This window comes from Polypterus senegalus, unplaced genomic scaffold, assembly GCF_016835505.1.
Source record: "Polypterus senegalus isolate Bchr_013 unplaced genomic scaffold, ASM1683550v1 scaffold_3037, whole genome shotgun sequence".
In the NCBI taxonomy this organism is placed as follows: Eukaryota; Metazoa; Chordata; class Cladistia; order Polypteriformes; family Polypteridae; genus Polypterus; species Polypterus senegalus.
Genome location: NW_024384498.1, coordinates 15,419 through 39,220, shown reverse-complemented (window position 1 = coordinate 39,220; position 23,802 = coordinate 15,419). Strand labels below are relative to the sequence as shown.

The 23,802-nt window shown below is 37.4% G+C and overlaps 1 protein-coding gene across 1 annotated transcript in view; it reads right to left on the bottom strand.

The window, feature by feature from the left end:
- The window catches only part of LOC120521979 (collagen alpha-2(IX) chain-like), a gene marked incomplete at its 5' end in the record, with an annotated part of 41,460 nt that overhangs the window by 3,285 nt on the left and 14,373 nt on the right, over nt 1-23,802 (bottom strand). The window contains 5 exons of the mRNA XM_039743229.1: nt 3,534-3,569; nt 3,773-3,817; nt 3,908-3,964; nt 8,212-8,244; nt 13,407-13,487. Coding sequence (XP_039599163.1) covers nt 3,534-3,569; nt 3,773-3,817; nt 3,908-3,964; nt 8,212-8,244; nt 13,407-13,487 — 252 coding nt within the window. The remainder of the gene's footprint in view (nt 1-3,533; nt 3,570-3,772; nt 3,818-3,907; nt 3,965-8,211; nt 8,245-13,406; nt 13,488-23,802) is intronic.

The window sequence follows — 23,802 nt, the reverse complement described above, 5'->3', positions numbered from 1 at the left end:
GCTTTGTCGTGCGTTCCCCATGACGTGTGAGGAGGGTTAGAGTGGGCGTTTGTGGCTCTTTCGTGCGTAACACATGGGCAGGGCTCTGTTAGAGTTGGCGGGCGGGGCTCTCTGTCTTGCGTGTAGTGAAAGGTCAATGTGGCTCAGAGGTGCATGTGGACTTTTGCACAGACGAAACCGAGTGAGGCTGTTTGGTGAGTTGTTGCGTGTGGGCACATGAGCAGGCAGTGCACATGCCTTGAGAGCAACGCTGGACGTGGGAGGACGGTTACAGTTGGTGTGCGTGGCTCTGTCATGCGTATCCCATGACGCGGCAGGAGGGTTAGAATTGGCAGCCAGGGCTCTGTCGAGCGTTTCCCATGGTCTTAGAGTTGGCAGGCGGGGCACTGTGAGTTGGCGGGCGTGGCTCCCTGTCTTGCTTGCGCTCACTGTCTTGCGTGCCCTTAGTGAATTATATATATAGATAATAAATATAAAGACATGATCTAATTGAGTGAGAAAGTGTGTATGTGCAATTCCCAAACTGGACAGTGATGCAGCTGCACAGGATGCTCTCAATAGTCTTTCTGTAGAAGGTAGTGAGCATGGATGATGGGAGCTGGGCTTTCCTTAGCCTTCGCAGGAAGTAAATTCTCTTGAGGGTCTCTACACTTGAGCTGTCGGTGTACAGCAGACAGTGGTTACTTCTAGATCTTCTGAAGTCAACAATCATTTTGTATATGTTCACAGACAGGTTGTTTTGTGCCATCCTGATAACCTCTGTACCTCCCCTCTGTATGTTGACTCATCATTCTTGATAACGAGGACCAACACAGTTGTGTTGTCAGCAAACTTGATGATGTGGTTTGGGGTGTGCATTGCTGCACAGCTGCGAGTCAGTAAAGTGAACAGCAGTGAACAAAGAACACAGCCCTGTGGACACCAGTGCTCAGTGTGGTGGTGCTGGAGATGTTGTTTCCAGTCCTGACTGACTGAGCTTTCAGTCAGGAAGTCTAGGATCAATTTACAGAGGGAGGTGTTCTGGCCCATCAGGCTTAGCTTTCCAATCAGGTGCTCAGGAATACATGTGTTGAACTAAAGTCTATGAACATCATTTGCACATATGTGTCCTTCTAGTCCAGATGAGAGAGGGCCAAATGGTGGTGATGGCTATGTCAAGTGAGGGGAGCAGCAGGGTTTTGGTGTACTTCATTAGAAGCCTCTCGAAACACTTCATGAATTATGTTAGTAAATGCAACAGGATGATAGTCGTTGAGGCAGGACACTGAGAACTTGTTCACAACAGAAATGTTGGTAGTAGTCATGAAGCATTTTGGAACAGTGGCATTGCTCAGGTAAATGTTGAAGAGAACAGTGAAAACATCCGCCAACTTATCTGCACATTCTCTGAGCATGCTACCGGGGATAATATCTGGTCAAACAGCCTTCCATGGGTCTTCTTGATATCAGCTACTTTTTCATTTGGAGGATAGGTGGTCTTCCTTACCATGATATTGTTCTGTGCCTCAAACCATGCATAGAAGTTGTTCAATGCATTTGGAAGGGAGGCATCACCATCACAGGCCAGTGCTGTTATCCTGTAGTTAGTGATAGCCTGGATGTCCTGCCACATGCCCCTTGCATCACTAAGTGACTGTTGATTCTCTGGGTGTGGACGCGCTTAGCTACTGTGATGGCCAGGATAATTTGGCCCTCATTGAACTACATGATTGTGATAAAAAATTAAGATTTTCTATCAAAAACATAACTTGTATAGCTAAAAAAATAAAACACAGGTAAAATTCTAATACAACGAACTGCCAGTGACCTAAAAAATATTTTGTTGTAATGAAAATTTTGTTGTAATGAGATTCTGTATTTGTTACTATAGTGCTTTCTTTAACTTGCACCGAGGCGGTTGCAATCATTTCAATAGCTTATTTCATGTTAATATTAATCTCAGCATTTCCTTTTGATAATACACTATTAGAGTGCAAATGATGCCCAAATCCAATGGCTGAAGCACTGCTGTGCAATTGGGTGAGAGGAATTCAACGCGAACATTATCTAAAAGTGGAAGCATGTTGTGGGCAGCACAGTTATCAATTTTTCTTCAAATTGTGAGTTTTCTGAACTCGTTTGGATGTTTTTCAAATATTGACGAGCAATAAGCAAAAGGTATCACTGAAAACCGCAGGAGACAAAAAAGCGAAATAAAAAAAAACAGTATGATGAAAGTTCGAAAAAAGAAAAAAAATTACAATGTTTCTGTTTGGGGATTGTTGTACACAACTAAGCTGCGGCCACAGAACTAACTGCTCTGTGGATGATTCATTCAGGCATTTCAAGGTCTTTTGAGCAGTTTGTTGTAATGAAAGTATCTGCTGAATGTACTTCGTAGTAACAAGATTTCTATACTCGCGTCATATGGGGAAACTGTCGGGACCATAAAAAAAATACTTTGTTGTAATGAAAATTTCATTGTAAAGATATTTGTTGTAACGGAATTTTACCTGTATATATTACATTTTACACAACATATTGTTTGGTAAAAATAATTGCATAGAAAAAGCATGAAGCTGCTATATATAGTGTCTTCTAAGAAGATATTCTCCATAAATGGCTTTTGTATACTTTCTTTCTGGCTCTACAGACAGGTTTTGCATTCATACCCTACACAGAACCCATTACTGTCTACAATATTAGGACTGTTAAATCATGTCAATAAATATGTCTATTTTTAGACAGACTACCACAATCACATTCTCTTCCTATTTTAAAATCAACATTTTTTTTTAACTGTAATGTTTTAGAGTGTCAGCCATTACAGAGCATTCACTCACTCATAATGTAGCAGTATAGAGTTCCTGATATGTGTTCATTTAAAATGACAGGTGGAAGACTGGAGGACCTAAAGTAAAATCTACATTACTGGAGTGAACATAAAAACTCCACACAAGTAGTGACTGCACACCTAAGTCCCATGAAGCAGCTACATTAACCAATCTACCATCCACCTGCCCCCAAAAAAAAGAGCATTAATTACATTACCTGCTTTATTTAATTAGTAACACACATTAAAAAACAATAAAAACTTAATTGTGGTTAATACATTGAATAAAGAAAACTACTAATAGTTATGTAACAAAAAAACATTAAGATGTCCCATTGTAGGTTTAGTAAACATTGGCGTGGGTAACAGGAGAATCTGGAGTGAATGTTAAGTCCATCACAGTGTACTCTTCGAATTCACATTCATTCATACCAGGGCAACTGGATATACTAACTGTAAAAAAAACTGCAGTGCACAAAGAAAAGAGACAAGTACAAGGAGCAAATACAGAAACTCCTCATGGATAATGACTGGGCTGAGGTTTAACCTCAGCTTATTGGAGCTGGAGGAGAGTGGTATTAACGAATGTGCCAGTTTCTCAGTCTACAAATTTTATAAAAAATAATAAGTTCAGTTCAAGGGTATGTTTGGTGAATTATGTGTAGTGATAGATATGAAATCATTGTTTTATTAAATTTAAAATTGATATAAAAAATGATACCTTCTCTCCTTCTTTTCCTGGAAAACCATTTTCTCCCTGCAAGTAAAAGTTAAAATATGATGCAAAATGTACCTAAGGGGATCATAATCAGTTCAGTAAAGCCATGGATCATAAATGCCATAAATATTAAATTGAACATAACATAATAAATAAATAAAATATAAATAAATAAAATGTAAATAAAAAACCTGGATTACAATTAAATCACAACAAAAATAAGTGTACATTAAAATTCTTACATCTTTTCCTGTAGCTCCACGTTTCCCATCTATTCCTGGCTTCCCCTATAAAATAGTAAAACAAATGTAAAAAAGAAAGCATTAAAAACTTGTATATTTCAACAGTTAAGAAATTTATAAAAAGGATAAACATACTGGATTGCCGGGAAGCCCAGGAACACCGGAAACTCCTACTGGTCCAGGTTCTCCTTTCTGTTTTAAAAATATACTTGTTTGAATTACATTGGACAAAACATAATTGGATACTACACAAATATAGAAGATTTTAAACATGTTGTATATTGGACTAAATGTATTACAAATACAGAATTTTCCTTGTGTTTATTCTTTTGGAAATGTTTCAGATTACATTCTTGTTTTATAGTATTTGGACTGTTTTTCCAATAGATATCTCTACACCACTCCTGCTTTGGGAGCTTGTTTTGTTTTCGATGTGCCCTGTCTCTAAGTATGTCAGAGGACTGGGACTTCGTGATGTGTTGTATAGCCTCACGTGGGGAGGCAAAATGGGGGCAGGGGCAATAAAGAGAGAAAGCTATGTCTAATCTATCCTTTTAACCCTTACAATTATAAGTGCCAACACAACAATAGGCTTCATAGCAATAACTCCTGGCAAATTAGAAATTAAGGTTATAGCTATCATATGTAGTAATGTACTACCTTAATTTAAGACTACAAAATGTCAACAAAAGTTCAAAAGCAATGTTTCTATGACCAAACATTGAATTTTGTGAGCTGGAATGTCAAAGGTCTCAATCATGAATTAAAGAGAAAGAAAGCATTATTTTACCTAATGGGTCTAGACACCAGGATAGTATTTTTACAAGAGATCTACTTATTAAGCAAGAATCCGTTTGGTTTCAAAGAGATCGGACTGGACAAATATTCCACTTCAGCTATACAAAAAAAACTAGAGGTGCGGGAATTTTAATACGTAGAACAATTTAATTTGTAGTATCAGATGTAGTATCTGATTCTGAACAGTGATATGTGATCATTATGGGTAATGCCTACCCTGCCAAATGTTATAAAAAAAATCAATTAAGGTAGCTCCCTTTTTATTAGCAACATTTATTGAAGCCAGAGACAACAAAATTCTACCTGTTAAGATACTCTCCAAAGTTTTAGCTAGAAGAAGTGAGAAAGTGCTTCCTTTGGTAATATCACAAGATCAAATCGGATTTATTAAAGGCAAACATTTAGCTTTCTATCGTCGAAGCTTATTTAATGTAGTATATTCACCCGCAAAGTCAAACACCCTGGGGATGTTTTATCTTTGGATGCAGAAAAGGTATTTGATATGGTTGAATGGGACTAACTATTCACTACATTGCAGAAATGTGGGTTTGGGCCAAACACACTGCATGTGGATGGATCAAACTACTGCATCCCAGTCCAGAAGCTTTAGTTTGTATTACCAACATAGTTTCAGACTACTTCAAACTAGAATGTGGTACTAGAAAAGGATGCCCCCTGTCACCAATGCTACTTGCAATCACCATTGAGCCATTGGCAGTTCACTTTCGAAATGCTTCTGAGATAAAGGGGATTATCAGAGAAGGACTTGAACAGAAAACATCACTATATGCAGATGATATGGTACTATATATATTAGATACACAAAATACTGTGTCTGCAGTCCTAACAGCACTAGCAGAATTTTAAAGTTAGCTGGACTCAAAATTAATTTGAATAAATGTGTGCTTTTTCCAGTGAACTCTCTAGCACACAACATTAGATTGGACACCTTCCCTTTTATCATCGCAAATCATTTTAAATAACTAGAAGTAAACACTACAAGTAAACATAAAGCTGTTTTTCAACAAAATTCTGCTGTCTGCATGGAAAAACTTAAACAAAACATGCATCGATGCTCTACCCTCCATCTCACTTTAGCAGGGAAAATTAACACTGTTAAGATGAATATCCTTCCTTAGCTTCTTTTTCAATTTCACAACATCCCCATATACATTAACAAAACGTTTATTAAGAAATTGGATTCAATCATAAGCTCTTTTATTTGGAATTCAAAATAGCCACACATCCAAAGGGCAACCCTACAATGACCTAAAGCAGAAGGTGGCATGGCTCTAACTTTCAGTTTTATTACTAGGCAGCAAATATACAAGCTATAAAGACCTGGTCATTGACACATGAACACACACAGACTTGGTCCAAATAGAAACAAAATCCTGCAGTACTTCTTTATATTTCTTGCTTTGTGCCCAAGTATATACAAGTTATTGTCAGTATACTAACAACCCAATTGTCCTTCATTGACTCAGAATATGGAACCAATGTAGGAAGTACTTCAAGATATAGAAGCTTTTATCTGTGGCACCTTTGCATGAAACCACCTTTTTACACCCTCTCAGACTTACACAGTTTTTAATGTTTGGAAAACGTACAGGATTAAATCACTAAGAGATTTGTATACAGATAATGTCTTTACATCCTATGAACAATTATGCTCCAAACTTAGCTTCCCATCAATATAATTTTTCACTATTTCCAAATTAGAAATTTGCTAAACAAAATCTGCTCAATTTTCCTCAATTCCCATCTACTAGAATAAATATTGATCTGTTTTGACAGCATTTCTATAATATATAAAAACTTTTTAAAGTCCCTTCCTTTCAAAGATCCCGGAATACAGTGGGAAAAGGATCTCTTACTCCACATTTCAGAAAAGGAGTGGAAGGCAGCCATGCACAGAATTCATTCTTTTATCGAGCACATCTATCTCATTTAAAATTGCCCAAAATGTTTCCACGGTAAGATCCAACATGCTAAAATTGCAATCAAGCTCTAGCCTCACTAGGTCACATGTTTTGGGCATGTATTAAATTAACATCATTCTGGATCAAAATCTATAAATGCCTATCAGACAGCTTTGATGTCACAATCACTCCTAATCTATTAACAGCTGTGTTTGGTGTACTTCCAAATGGGCTTAATACCACGTAGACTTATCTTGCTCAACTTTAGGAATCCAAATGCTCCTCTGTTAAGTCAGTGGGTAACTGATATTATATACTGTTTGAACTTAGGAAAAATCAAATTCTCACTAAACAGATCTATTCAAAACTTTTTAAAAACCTGGCATGATCTAATAAATAATATTTTACAATAAACATTTATATTGGGAAAAAGGATTCTCTTCCCACTTTTCTGGTGAGGGTTGAATTGAATTTAGTTTTGTTAATTTGACTTGTTTGCATGGAATGTTACTAGCTTTTAATAAATTCAATAAAAAGAACAATGAAAAAAAAAGAATTTTCCAATATTTAAGACGGTGGTAAAGATACCCATGAAATAAATAATTTATTCTTGGTGTCTCTATATGTATGATGATGTTTCCTGAATAGGGGTAGTATGACCTCACGTTGTTTGTGTCATGGGGTTCCAGTATTCTCCAGTGGTCTAAAAAATTTGTCTATGGTAAATTATCACTAGTACATGTACAAGCAGTGCATTTCACACTTGCATTGATGTACCAAGAACACACATAACATGCAGATTGATAATTCTAATAGATGTTCAAAATACACAGCTAATAATTGATTGCTTAAAAAATATTAATTAACTGGTTCATTTCTCTTTTTGGATATATTGGAAATATTTTTAAATACAAAAGAATGTTAGAAAATCGAAGTTGAGTTACAACATTTAAGATATAATTGGTTACATTTCTTTTTGTTTTTCAAATGAAACACAGGCAGGTGAAGTGACTTGATCATGGTCATACAGTGTCAATAGCAGGAGTTTTAGTCTAAAGCCTTAACCACTAAACAAACTACCTAATTAAAACATTTATTGAAGATTAGAAAAATGTTTTTTTTGTTTCATTTTTAATCATGTAAACATATAACATTTTTAACCATTCAACACTGATCGCATGCATGTAATTCAGTATTTTTAAATTGTTTAAAGTCAGCCTGTAAAATGCACTGTAGTATCTTTATGTGCAGTATCTGGAGCTTGGCAATGTACATAGACAGTCAGTCAGTTATTGTCCAACCCACTATATCCTAACACAGGGTCACGGGGGTCTGCTGAAGCCAATTCCAGCTAACACAGGGCACAAGGCAGGAACAAATCCCGGGCAGGGTGCCAGCCCACCGCAGGGCACACACATACACCAAGCACACACTAGGGACAATTTAGGAATGCCGATGCACCTAACCTGCATGTCATTGGACCATGGGAGGAAACCGAGCACCCAGAGGAAACCCATGCAGACACAGGAGAACATGCAAACTCCACACAGGAGGACCCGGGAAGAGAACTCAGGGTACATAGACATGTACAGCATATCTTTGTTTCCACTTTTAAATATTTCATTCAGATGGTATTTTCAAATTAATTTAAAAGTCTTAAATAAAATACAGTGCACTGGGTTGCTCTAGTATTCTGTATTTGTAAAGAGTAACACTTACAGCTCCTGGTTCTCCTTTCCTTCCTGGTTCACCCTATATTATAAAAACATATTTAAAAAAGGCTTGACTAAAATTATGCATTTGTTTGCAAAACACAACATGGTTAATACATAAGAACTTCTAGAAGCCATTTAAAAATAAAAGGTCATAAGACCAAATAAAATCGAGAATTAATACATCACATTAAAGGACAATTTACAATGACATGTCATGTGAGCTTGAGAAAACCTTAATGGTAAGCCTGCACCAAGCAGAGTGTGTAACAAAATATATCTGCGGAGGCCTTAATCCCTCATACACATTTTTTGCTAACGAAATCATGAAGGAGACAACTGTAACTCCACTTTTAAACTCTTAATATTAAGGATTACAAGTTTTAATTGGACAGTGGACAGATGTTTATCAATTCAATTAATAGCTTCAGGATTGAATTTTAAGAGACAAAAACCATTGCTGCGCATTTATGATTTCAGGAAATTTTCATTTGAAAGTCCACTGGTTGAATCAAACAAAATATATTTTTGGCAAGACTTACAAAACATCAGTGGATTGAGTCTCTTGAAGTGGAAGCACATTGGAAAAAAATATTATGGGAAGATGAACTTGGAAGAATGATTACAGGAAAAGAAAACTGAGTTAGTCCACTAACATATGCATAAAGAGCAAAGAACATACTGTAAATGCCCATTTCATATTATTGAACAGCCTAGTACATATACCATTTTGGCATGGCTTCAGCCTATCATGGTTGCTACAGTTAGGTCCATAAATATTTGGACAGAAACAACTTTTTCTAATTTTGGTTCTGTACATTACCACAATGAATTTTAAATGAAACAACTCAGATACAGTTGAAGTCCAGACTTTCAGCTTTAATTCAGTGGGTTGAACAAAACAATTGCATACAAATGTGAGGCAACTAAAGCATTTTTGAATACAATCCCTTCATTTCAGGGGCTCAAAAGTAATTGGACAATTGACTCAAAGGCTATTTCATGAGCAGGTGTGGGCAAGTCCGTTGTTATGTTCATTATCAATTAAGTAGAAAAAAGGCCTGGAGTGATTTGAGGTGTGGTGCTTGCATGTGGAAGATTTTACTGTGAACAGACAACAGGCGTTCAAAGTAGCTCTCCATGCAGGTGAAAGAAGCCATCCTTAAGCTGCAAAAACAGAAAAAACCCATTCGAGAATTTGCTATAATATTACGAGTGGAAAAATCTTCAGTTTGGTACATCCTGAGAAAGAAAGCAAGCACTGGTGAACTCAGCAACGAAAAAAAGACCTGGACATCCACGGAAGACAACAGTGGTGGATGATCACAGAATCATTTCCATGGTGAAGAGAAACCCCTTCACAACAGCCAACTAAGTGAACAACACTCTCCAGGTGGTAGGTGTATCGATATCCAAGTCTACCATAAAGAGAAGACTGCATGAAAGTAAATACAGAGGGTGCACTGCAAGGTGCAAGCCACTCATAAGCCTCAAGAATAGAAAGGCTAGATTGGACTTTGCAAAGAACATCTAAAAAAGCCAGCACAGTTCTGGAAAAACATTGTTTGGACAGATGAAACCAAGATCAACCTCTACCAGAATGATGGCAAGAAAAAAGTATGGAGAAGGCGTGGAACAGCTCATTATCCAATGCATACCACATCATCTGTAAAACACGGTGGAGGCAGTGTGATGGCTTGGGCGTGCATGGCTGCCAGTGGCACTGGGACACTAGAGTTTATTGATGATGTGACACAGGACAGAAGCAGCTGAATGAATTCTGAGATGTTCAGAGACATACTGTCTGCTCAAAAACAGCTAACTGCAGTCAAATTGATTTTTGCGGCTTTTCATGATACAGACGGACAATGACCCAAAACATACACCCAAAGCAACCCAGGAGTTTATTAAAGCAAAGAAGTGGAAAATTATTGAATGGCCAAATTAGTCACCTGGGGCCTCATGCATTACGCCGTGCGTAGAATTTGCACTATAACATGAAGTAAGCACAAAAGCCGAAATATGCTCACGCACAGAAAAATCCAGATGCATAAATCTGTGCGTTCGCCCACTTCTGTGTTCTTCCGCTCCATAAATCCCGATCAGCGTGAAAAGTAATGCTCGTGCATGCGCCTTCTGTCCCGCCCCCAACTCCTCCAAGAATTACGCCTCTTTGAATATGCAAATCAATATAAATTGCCCTTAAGCTGGTATAATCAACAAAAGGAAGTTGATCAAGTGACTTAGCGTGTCGGAAAAACTCGAAAGCTCACGTTCACAAAGTTGCACAGTGCCAAAATAAAAAAGAAGTCACATATCAAAGTCGCAGTGAAAAGGCGAGTTGTAGCCCACTGTCTGAGCTTATTAGGGTACAGACAAAATAATAGGCACACAGTGGGAAAAAGCATGAAATGTCAACTTTAATCTCGAAATTTCCACTTTAATCACGTAGTTTATTTTGTCATTAAAGTAGAACATCATAAACTTCATCTTAAAATAATTTAATTTACTAGTTTCTCAAATCCCATTGTAATTAAAGTAGCATGTTAAATGCTTTGTTTTGTATTTGATCTTCAATGTGCTCTATGTGTGTGAATCACTACGTGCTTCTGTTCTTTCTCTTTCTCCGACAGGATACAGAATCCATTAAATTTGTGATATTACAGCTCTCTGAATAATTAAAATACTGAGATGTATACGTGGTATCATTTTCATGATGATTGGAATGAAAGCATGTTACTAAACATGGGAACACGGTGGCGCAGTGATTGTTCATGTCTCACACAAGATGCTGCTGTGCCATGAGCGACCTTCGATGAAAAATTTATTGTAGCAGTACTGTCTCTTAAAAAAAGTACTAACCTTCAATTCCTGTCCTTACTTTTCTTTCCCCAAATACCCAATCGGCACACAATCAGCTCTGTAATAGACGTTAAACCATCTGTAAGCTTACAACGACGATTCTTCAAAACTTTTAGGGAACATTGAAATATCTTCATAGTAATGCGTGTTTAATTATTCTATCCATCTATCCTTCCAGTGTCGCACCAGCCTCATCAAATATACAGCGCAAGGCAGGAACAATACGTGAACATGCTAGCACTGCGCACCGTGTCCTCACATGTCTAATTATTAACAATATAGATTATTTAAATGAAGTTAAAGTTTTATCTGTATAATATAATCAACATATTTTGCTGCATTTCATCTTACAAATGATACCTTCATCATATGTAAATATGCGCTTTATAAAGTGGCGCAGGTTGTGCAACATTATAACTGTAGTGCAAGTTTACAGTGGGGTGTTTGTACTTATAAGTACAAACAGTTCCACAAGGAGCAATTGATTGATTGCGTTTATAGTTCTTGGGATGAAACGGTTTCTGAACCGCGAGGTCCGTACAGGAAAGGCTTTGAAACGTTTTGCCATGGCTGAGGCTTGATGCTGTAATACCGATAATTCTTTCTGATCAGCTGCTCCTGTGATTCCCCACTCAGATACAGTGATATAAATACTCTTTGAGTGGTGCAGTGAGAGTAATATGGAAAAAGATGATCCGCTGTGGCAACCATTAAAGGGAGCAGCTGAAAGAAGAAAAAGAAGAAGAAGAAGATGGTGCAGTGAGAGTAACAACGCTAAAGCAGTTATGGTATCTGGAATACTATGGCTATTTCCTGGACCATTATATTGTTACAAGTTAATTACAATCAGATGCATTACACTAATCAACAATATGCGGTTAGTTTCAGTGTATTTCTAAAGCCACGTCAGGAAAATAAAGAGTAACCACACAGGAACAGTAACACTGCTTTCACGCTGGGTGCCGCCAGTCTGAAAAACCGAGTGGAGAACTTGCATACGACAAGGTATGAGGTACCGTGGAAAAGTGTGTGGCTTTACGCCAAGTGTAACTTTTATACATCGCGATTTGAACGCACCGTTTATGCAAGATGCCCCTGATCTTAAACCAATTGAGCATGCATTTCACTTGTTGAAGACTAAACTTTGGACAGAAAGGCCCACAAACAAAAAGGGTTTTCAACCAAGTATTATAAATGAACATTTTATTTCCAGTTATTTAATTTGTCCAATTACTTTTGAGCCCCTGAAATGAAGGGATTGTGTTAAAAAAATGCTTTAGTTGCCTCACATTTTTATGCAATCGTTTTGTCCAACCCACTGAATTAAAGCTGAAAGTCTGCACTTCAACTGCATCTGAGTTGTTTCATTTAAAATTCATTGTGATAATGTACAGAACCAAAATTAGAAAAAAGTTGTTTCTGTCCAAATATTTATGGACCTAACTGTATGTGCATTCACCTTGCATTTCCATGGGCAATGATTTAATGTATTGTCAGTCACATACAAGTAAGAGGAAGCTATAGGGCTACAATAAGGGCAATACCTCCTCTTAGCATTAGAGGTCACTGTCAGTAGCACGTTCTCCTCTTCTGCCTACCCTTGACTGCTGATGTAATTTTCACTATTCTTGAAATGGTACTCCCATCCTTTCTGCCACAGATGGGATATAAAGAACATCAGCACCAGAAGTGTCAGCAGTCATTTGTAGATCCCTCATCTTAGTGGACCCATCAGTACCCCAGAAGTGACTTATATAGAATTTACAAAGACCTGCATGGTCTTTTGTGCATTTGTTTATCCTTGCCACTTCATTTTTTTTCTCCATTTTATGGGACATACCGCCAGGGTAGCCCAAACCTCTTCCAGTGTTTTGTGTGATTTCAATCACATTAATAACTGACTACCTACAGTATAATATAACACATGCCTAAATTATTTTTTGCATTTTCAAATGAGCAAAGATGTTTGTGCTCATTCAGCATCATTTAATAAGAAACAGATGTAATGTCTTTAGGGACTCTAAAGTGTGAGAAGCAGGATGGTACTTTCTGAGACTGAACAGTTTAACAGTGAGCTGTAAGAGTAGGAAAATGCAGAAAGCAGTGTTTAAACATGCAGTCTTCATGCCAAAAATGTAACTTTAACACTTCCAGACAAGATGTACTTGTTTCTGTTAACTTTGTCTTAGGCTTCAGACATATAATGGTTACTGTGCTTAATGGTTACAGTGCATATCCTTCTGAAAGTGTTATCCTAAGTTCTGCACCCTCTCAGGATACCACATTTGCACAGAGCTAAGAATAAATGGTAAAATCTTTAAAGCCAACCCATTCACTTACTTTTGGCCCAGAAGGTCCCAGTGGTCCAGGTAATCCATCCTTTCCATCAGCCCCATTTTTTCCTGGAAGCCCTGCACCTCCCTATTAAAAATAAATGCATTAAGTTTAGGCCTAATTTATTCATTTCAGACTTTTTCTTCCTGTAGTTTGACATATAAAATCCTTAGATCTATATGCATATTAAATTATTGTCTTGAAACACTGTAATATAAACCACTCCCTTGCTCAGAATGAAATGTGTTAGAAAGATACACATTTAAAAACTTACACCAATGCTTGAATTCTGCATAGCACATTTTTTTCATTGGCTGCACACAACAGAAATTCGAATTACAAACTTGCTATTCACTGAATCCTCAAAGCAGTAGTTTGTTTTTAATACTTATAAGATTTGTAAAAATGCTTAGGAAGAAAGATGATAGATTATACATAAAGGCATTACAGTAGTACACTAATATCTTATTTTTCCTATTAAAATTAAATTAAGGGGAATGACGCATTCAATTCCACCCTTCCTTTGGAAAAGTAATATACAGTAGTTAAACTGTAGATATACTTCAGTTGAATGAAACTTTTATTTTTAAGATGTTCCATTGAATCCTGGAAATAAACTTGAACAATTCTCAGTGTTCAGTAAATGAAGAAACATGCCTTGAGCATTTTTAAGAAGAAAGAATCAAACTCTAAAGAGTAAGGACAAAGTCTTAAATCTTCTTGTAATAAGAAACCACAATATGTCATTATAAAGGTTTCACTTTCAGCTCAGTGGAATTTCTTTCTAATATACATCAACTTGAATCACTTTTGTTTTGTTCCCAATGGTAGAAACATTAATGCTATGTTCTAAAGCTGTAATTCTTACTAAGCTATCTCTCTGGGTGCTGCCTTGCTTTGAACGGTACTGTAGCATTCATGCAATATTCTCTTTTTATTTTCTTTTTCATTTTGCTCAAAGGATGTAGTGACAGTATATACTCATTGACTCAAGTTTTTCCTTCCACTGAGATCTGTTTTTAATTTCCCTACATTTCAACAGAAGTTAAAGTAGAAAATGATAAAATGTGCACATGCAAAGATAATATCAGTTCTCAAATTCTTCTTTTTTTCTGCTGGTTATTGCAACAGGTATGTGTGACAATGATGTAAATATATTGAATCGAGATACCCAAAGAGAAGTAGTTTGGTTTAATGGATTTCTGTTACTTTATTTTGCAGCATCTGATGTACTCTGTAACATGTTGGTGTGATCACTCCATCTTACAGTACTAATTCCATGGAATCCACGCAGGAAGAAATAAATCTGGGTTTTTGAGCATGAGGGCATTACTTTTAATGTATGAAGTTGAAAACAATGATGTATTGTCTTTGTCATGCTGTTTTAATTTCAAATACCTGAGGATGGAGAAGTCAGATTACTATATTGATAACAAACAGTTATATCTCAGACTTGACCGAATGGTTGATATTTTTAGAACTGTATAATTATTGAATTTGGGGCTTCATAAATTGTAGCACTGTACATTCTCTCATTGAGAGCTGCAAACACATTAAGATGAATTCTTACACAACACACTAATTTTAGACAATCAGCCTGGTCTACTGGCTATTGCACTAAACTTTAAACCAAACTGTCCATAACTAAACCACTTAAGCATCCTGTTAACTAATTATAAAATATGTCAGCAACCATACGGTTTTTATGTCTTTACTGCATAAAATACAACAGGCTTATAAATGTCAGTAAATAAAACCAGGATTATTTATATTTTTTTCAGTATGATCACAGCAACCTTGTGTTTATGTTGGATTGTTGTTCATCTGTTATGTTTTACAGAAGTAATACAAAGAATAAGCCAAATATTATGCATTTTGGTAAAACTTTAGTTCAAACATCCTTTATAAGCAACTGTTAATAAAATATTTATATGCTATTTATAAATGCTTTATAATGATACTTATACTAAATGTCAACCATATTTTAAGGGGAGTTCTTCTGAAAACCAAGATGCTCTTAAGAGTGCAAAGCTCCCTCAAGGCAAAAGATATTGTGAGATTGGATGTGTGTGGATTTTCTGGTTAATTATTCACAGCTGTGTTGATTTTGCTGCCAGAAGTGTTCTGTAAATGAGTTCCAGACAAAATGGCTGTGAGGCCTCCAAAATAAGCTACAAAGCAGGTCGGGACTCTTACTAGCTTGCTCAGATAAGGCTCATTCCAAGAGTGTTATTTCCCATGTCCTAACTGCTGGCTTTAACCTACACAGGCCCAGAATAGATGCTAACCTTAAAAGCTGAAAATGCAAAGAAAGCCCGAGAACTATGCCAAAATACAATGGAAATCAAAAGGGCAACAATTAATCCTTCTAAAGTGAAGATTTTTTTTTTAAATAACAAAATACTAAAAAGAACAAAAGGATTTGCCTAAAAGGCAAAATCACAATCCAATAATAACATCTAATAAAATAGGAGAAAAAATCCAATACTCCAGAAAACTGATGAAATAAAAATACTAACAGTAAAAACCAACACAAATTCAATACTCTGCTGCTAAGTCTGACTTTCTGACTGCAAGATAAAGCTTGGTACAAGGAATGGGAGTGCATCTAAAATGACACAGCACCAATATCAAAAAATAAGCCAAACTAACAAAAGTAACATAAAAGCATGGAAATAACAATTCAAAATAAAAAACAATGAAACGGAAAATATGAGGAAAAACTGACTGTAACACAATAAGCAAGAAGTATGAAATTTTACGGATTCTGAATTTTATCTTATGGTGTATCTAGAGGTGTCACAAGAACATATGTAAAAGGAAGCCAGTTGTGACACTTTGTAACTACTGATTAAGGAAAGTCAAGTTAAATTGTGCAGCTCATAGAAAATTTTCAAGTAGTTTTAAGAAATATTGCAAAGGAATTTCTGTTAATTTGGTGAACTACTATATAATGTAACTTAGTAAAACTAAGTTCTGGGTGTCCAGTCCCTCAGAGTAATCTGGTTGGTTAGTTTGACTTAAGTGATCCAAAAAAATGGGAAGTATGAGTGTGAGACATATGAGGAGTGCTATAAGAATCCCCTTCAAAGATGAAAAATATAAAACCAGACAGGTGGCAAGAAAGGTCCCTTAAAAATTATGACAGTCTGAGAAGCAGGCTTTACAGGATTACACTCGAGAAAGTGAGCATCATTTAGCACAAAGACAAAAGGTACTAAAAGTACACATAGGGCAAGGGATAGCAAATATTGTTAAATTATTCTATTATGCATCTGGTACTGTGGCTAGTAGTATGTAATTTAACAGAATAGTTGACGTTTGAATGGAAAAACCTAATAATTGTTTCTCATTCAGATATTTTTAGACCTACTGATTATGATGCCGTAGTATATCACAGCAGTTTTGGTCACATGGGAGAAACAATCCCTGCATGCAAAACCAGTCATTTGATGTAGTCTTTCACACACCTTCCTACTTATACTGGGTTAATTTAAAGTCACTTATGAAACTAACTGAAGTGTCTTTAGGACAAAGCCATGGTACCCAGCAAAATTCCCACATAGTTTTGGGAAATAAAGCAAACCTACACAACCAATAAACAGGCCAGCATTTAAGTTTGGTCTACCACAAATGTTCACAGGGGTTTTTTTTTTTTGCATTTGTAAAAAATGCTAGTTTTCAAAAATATCTCCAGCCAGATATGTATAGCAGCATTCAATTTACAAAGATATATGTTGAAATTCTTTTTGCTCTTTTCAAAGACAAAATGTCAAAAATATTGAGAACCTACCATTGACGTTTATGTCAAATGACCAATTAATCGATGGAATTAAGCTGCAACTGTTAATACTTATTGTAATATGCTAGTAGCCATCTACTTAACAAAAATTACATGGCTTTATATATTGTCATTGAATAATGCTTTTCGTATTTTTAAATTACTTTTTGCATTGGCAGATTTTTTTTTATTTTGTCAAATTCTGAGGGTGTCTCCCTCCTAAAAAGGTGCTGTGCCAAAATAATACTAGCTATCATTCATTCCTTTCACTCAGAGAGGTCATTTGTCATACCAAGGTTTATAGGCTTTGCTTTACAGACGCCCCAGAATCAGACTGTCAGTAAAGGTAACAGTTTACAAATACTAAAATGAATGTATTACCAGGTAGTGAATAATGAAAGGTAAACTTTACTGAACATATTATAAACACAGATCCAATAGAAATGTAGATATGCAGTATATTAATAGTTTCCTTTTTCTTGTATAATTATTCAATGATAAAATAAGAAAATTAAAAGGTATAAAAAATAGGTTTGAGAGCTAAACTTTATAGTGATATCAAATTATTTTCTAACACTTTGGTGATAATATTTAATTGCATGTACTGCAGGTAGGTGATACTACAGAATGTTTTAAACAAAGTAGTCAGCTTTTCTATGTCTCTGTCCTCATAAGGTCCCGTGATTTAATACAGAGTTGTGGAGAGCCAGTGATCAGAGGACTGAGCAACAGGCCACCGAGCACCAGGCATTGTAAGTCATCTTAACAGCCGATCATTGAATTTAAAGTGAAAATGCAATAATTTATAATCCAAAATAAATAAGCAGAAAAAATAAGAAAAGCAGAGATGATATAAATCATACAAAAACATCTTATAGGAATTGTGTAATTTAATGATTCTTCTTAAAAAAATCAGTATCCTCTTTAATAAAACCCTGTGTGCGTCCAGGTGTCCATATGTGTCTTCTGGTGAAGTGTGCATGCGTGGGCCGCGCCGCACATTGCACCGTGCCCCGCCCAATCGCTCGGCACCGTGGACACACACACACTGGAAGTTGGGCACACAGTGAATGGCCTTGCCACAGCCGTGCATGATAAGAAATAAAGGACACCATTGCTGGGGAGAGTGCTGATTGTGTAGTCGCGTTCCTGGGGAGATGCCACACATTAAATAATCAGCTGCACGCCCCCACAGATTAAAATACTTGCTGGGGAACTGCACAGTACTTGCTGAGGAGACACCACACAGGCACGATTATAAGCAGCACGCCACACATTAAATCAGATGCTGGGGATTGCCCACTGGTGTGACAGAAAATTAAAGTCATATTACGGACATCAAAGCCAGTATTACTGTCAGAGAAAATTACTGGCATTTTACGGAAATACAAACCAGTATTACTGAGAGAAAATTAAAGACACACAATACAATGATGCATATTACAGCCACATACAAGCCAGTATTACTGTAGGAGAAAATATTACGGACGTATCTACTAACAACATCCATCCATTTTCCAACCCGCTGAATCCGAACACAGGGTCATGGGGGTCTGCTGGAGCCAACGCAGGGCACAAGGCAGGAACCAATCCTGGGCAGGGTGCCAACCCACCGTAGGACACACAAACACACCCACACACCAAGGCCAATTTAGAATCGCCAATCCACCTAACCTGCATGTCTTTGGTCTGTGGGAGGAAACCGGAGTACCCGTGGGAAACCCACACAGGCACGGGGAGAACATGCAAACTCCACGCAGGGAGGACCCGGGAAGCGAACCAGGGTCTCCTAACTGTGAGCCAGCAACGCTACCACTGTGCCACCATGCCGCCCTACTAACAACATGCCACCCAAAAAAAAGGACACGTCAAGTAGGACAAAAGACACAGACAATCAAATCCTATATAAGCAACATCTCCTGGAAGAACAGTCAGCTCAACAAGTAAACATCAACAAAAGAAAGGCTGAAAGACAAAGAAAAATACGAGGAAATAGATCAAATGAAGAAAAAGAAAATGACCGTCAGAAAAACGCTAAAAGAGAAAGACTCAGAAGACCAAACCTTAGAAAAAGTTGGCATTTACTTGCCAGAACCAGTATTCACCCACGGTCAGTTATATGTTGCATTATCAAGAGTTAGAAGTTTTCCAGATGTTGTTGTCAAGGTTGTAGAGATTCCTGAACAAGGCAAACTGTTGCCAAACTCAGACAGAATATTTACAAGAAATGTTGTCTATAATGAAATTGTATAGAAAAATTTCATGAGGTAAAAAAATAGAAAATTTGACCTAAATATCTTCTTCAGATATTGTGTCTTACAGATTGTTACAAAGTTTTACACTATGGCAATATTAATTATACTTACTGTATTGTCATATACATTTCTATTTTATTTTTATTATTATTTTACTTTAGGCTTCTTGCAAAAATATGTTTGACAAAAAAAAATTAAGACAAGAAACAGAATGAGGTCAAGGTCACTTGCCATTTAATATAGACTGTTCCTACTAATGTTTATGCACTACTGTTCTAGCCCGTTACTGTAATTGGCTTAATGTCTAGTATTTAATATTTTGTCATAGCTTGCAGATAATATTTTTTCAATGAGGTATCAGTCATCCATCCATCCATTATCCAACCCGCTACATCCCTAACTACAGTTGCAACTTTAAATCAATTTCAGTGCCATGAGTAACAAACTTAATTTGGAACATGACTCTCTCTTTATCTTCACTATACCTTTTCAATTATAGAAGATTTGTCACATTTTTACCAGTGAAAATTTTATTTACTTATTTATTGTTTTGTGCACTAATATTTCCCACAATGATGTAGGATACAGAGTCACGGGGTTTTGCTGGAGCCAATCCCAGCCAACACAGGAAACAAACCCCAGGCAGGGTGCCAGCCCACCACAGGGTGTGCACACACACACATATACACCAAGAACAATTTTAGAATCGCCAATACACCTAACCAGCATGTCTTTGGACTGTGGGAGGAAACCCAAGCAGACACGGGGAGAACAAGCAAACTCCATGCAGGGAGGACCCAGGAAGCGAACCTGGGTCTCTAACTGCGAGACAGCAGTGCTACCCACTGCGCCACCGTGCCGCCCCTATGTCTCTTTATGTTGAAAGTAAACAACTACAATATGTGCAACTTAACTATTTAATTTAAATGTAAGTAATCTATGTTGTATATATTGGGATAAAAATGCAAATTCAGATGTGGATCATTAATAGGGACCTTTCTGAAGAGTGCTACTTCTGTAATCAAAGCAAAATGTGCTAAGTGTTGCTGATTACAATAACTTGTTAAAGGAGAAAAATGTTTGCCATACTTTGCATTTGATTTCAGCCTTTACATCTACAGTGGTAAAATTTCAATAAATGTTTTAAAACTTTTGAAATTCATTCAGAGGTGTGACCAGAACATCATGTGTGGGTGGGCATTTGGCTTGTCTGGGGAGGCAAAAAATATCCATCCATCCCCATTTTTGTAGGGGTCAAATAATAATAACAACATAGTTTTATATAACATATAAAAGCAAAAATTGTGGCATAAATCATAACCTATTGTTCAATAGATTTAACAGAGGCAATGGAACTTGTGTTCTTTGTGAACAAATATAGAATTGCATCTACAAGGTAAATATCAATAAAGTCAAATGTATACAACATATGAGAGCAAGAATAGAAACGTGGCTCATTGTAGTCATTAGGGAGGCTATAGGATATCAGTTTCCGGTGTTTAACCTGGATATTATCTACAGGACCAGTCTGCGGTTACTCTTGGCAAATTCTGAAATAAATTCATTCATTTCTAGATATTCTGTGATGTTATTCTCATGTGCCAGAATGACTACATTTCTCTTCCTTGAATGCAGCATTGTTCGGCTGAGTGGAGTGAGAATGTGGTTCAAAGTAGAGAAAGACCTTTCGCATGCAGCTGAAGACACACCATTGATGAGTGCTGTGACATATAGCAAATACAACATAGGGAAGACCACTTTGTACTGCTGAATGCATTTGCACGTTACAGAGAAATAAGCATCAGCTGGCAGTTTATTGATCAACATTGCATTTGCCACAGCAGTTTCCTTTTGCAAGCTCATGCTGTTTTGCTCTGTGCCTGCAAGTGCCTGAAGTGGTTTCAGGAGAGAATGATCAAGAAATAATTCCGATTTTGGCAGGAGAAACGATGTAGCCCTCAATAATTCAACATTTCTCTGACAGAATCTTGTTTCCATTTCCACAATAGCTCTATCAAGAATGCTGAACATAGCTCTTTTAAAAGTCTGATTAGGAGCAATTTGTTCATCAGAGTCACCATGCCCAAGCGTAGACACGACAATACTATCATCAAGCTGTAAATTAACTTTCCGTTTCCTTTTGAGCGAATTGGTAGGCCTACTTTCACACTAAGAGAAATGCTCCTCCCAGAATGAGTCGCATCTCATCTCAATTCAGTGTGGCCAGTGAAGCTGTCACCACCTCCCCAGCAGTGCACAAATCCACTGCATGTGCCTGTAGAATTGCATTGGCTGGTTTAAGCACACCAAGCACATGAAGGAGGAATTTTCCTGTATTGAAGAAATTCTGCTTTTTTAAATGGGTCAAAAGACCACATGCCTCTATGCAGATGTCAGAAGGGGCAGTGTCAGCCTCTGCTACCTCTGAGAGAAGCCCCCTTATAGCTTCCTCATTGTTGACAATGGACTTTGTGACATCATAATGACTTGTCCATCGTATTTCTAGAAGTCTTTTCAGTGTGGGTGTATTGTATGTGTGTGAAACATAATGTCTGTGACAAAATGCGTTCAATGAATTTGACCAGTCAAAGAACTTCTTACCAGAGGTTCTGATTCCATTGCATGTATCACTGCTAAATGGAGCTGGTGGTGGTAGCAGTGTACATATGCAATATACTTATCAACTTTGTTTTGTAACAAAGCCTGGACACCACCCCTTGCCCCAGACATGACAGAAGCACCATCAAAACACTGACACACTAAATTGTCTGGGCTGTAACCTAGCTCAGAGAGATGTGACAGAATTTGGTTACAAATATATTCAGCATCAAGCTGATTCGGTTCAATTATGCCAATCAGGTGTTCTTCAGGGATAGAGTTCTGGACAAATCTAATCACTACAGACAAATTCTCAATGTTACGGCGATCCCATGGTACCATCACTTTTAATGCAAAGTCCAGGAGAGTCATCTTTTTCATATTTGGTCCTAATATCTTTTACCACAATTTTGGCAAGAGTCTCAATTATTTCATTTTGAGTTACACTGGATGTGTATTTTGCGTTGTCTGGGATGTATTTTACAATTTCTGCAAGTTTGCCATTTTTTTTGATTGTGTAATCAAAGAACTTAAGGAAAAGTCTCTCCTCCCCACCTTCGTGATTTGTGACCACACAGAGCCAGTTCATTGACTGCAAGGAACTGAACGGCCTCCCCAATGCTTTTCACATAATATCCATTCTTTTCTATCTGGGCTGAACCCAGTAGTTGAACTATGCTTTCACCCGTTTCTGCCCGGCGCTGATACTCTTGTTATGCAGACATGGCTCGATGTGCGGGATACTAGACGCCACCACTGTCTTTTTCTAGAGCTTTTTTCCAATTAGTGTAGCCGTGTTTGGTGAAGATGTCCTCACGGTCCGAATTGGAAACACTAAATTTGCAGCCGGCAAAGCAAAAGCTAGCATCACGGACAACAGGATATTAAAGCCATGTTCAAGACTGATACCAGCTTGCACTAAAACATCTGAGTGTCTTTCCGAATGCGCCATTGGGATAATTAATTAAAATAGGCTGGGATGGGCTACCCATATTTAAGTCTGGCAGGCCAGGCTGTATATTTTGTTGAAGGCAGAGGTTTGGAGTACCCGATGCTGGCGCAGAGCTGGAGGATTGTGTAGGCTTATCTACATCTTTTGGAGTTTCAGTTCCTGACGTGGGTGCACTGTGCTCCGTGTTGGTAAGCAGCGGTGCTGGGCTAAACCGTGGAGCCAGCAGCTTGCAGAGGGACAGAGGTTGAAGATGTCTGCTTTTTAATAAGCCACCTACTATATACATAGCCTTTGGTGTTACCAACCAGAAAATGAAAGAAAAATTGAATGTATACGCTGTTTTAATTAAAGAATGTGGTCAACAGGTTCAAAACGTGCTGCAAAATGTGCGGCAAGTAAACTGTGAGCAGCACGGTGCCTGTCTAATTGGAAAGCAACTCAGTTTTTTTGTTATGGTAGATTGATTAGGAATATTCTAGTTGGGAGAAGGAGACTGGAGCATGCTGGGAGAGAGAAGCGCTGGCTAGGAAGATCACGGATTCTCGGCAGCGTTTGAAGCAGATGGCAGCTCTTTAGCGAACATTCTAAACAATTAAGACACATTTACGCCAAATTTATTTACTGACAACGCAATTAATCCGGTAAGTATAACTCGCTCAACCTGGAGGTAAGTGAAGAAAATTTGGAAAGTTTACAAAATTATATTGATCAAGTTTTTGAGTCTGTTGTCATGGGGCCTAAGAAAGCAGCAGCTATCACGGAAACACCTGCTACCAAGAGAAGCCGTCCTCAAGATTCCCCCGAGGCGACCTCATC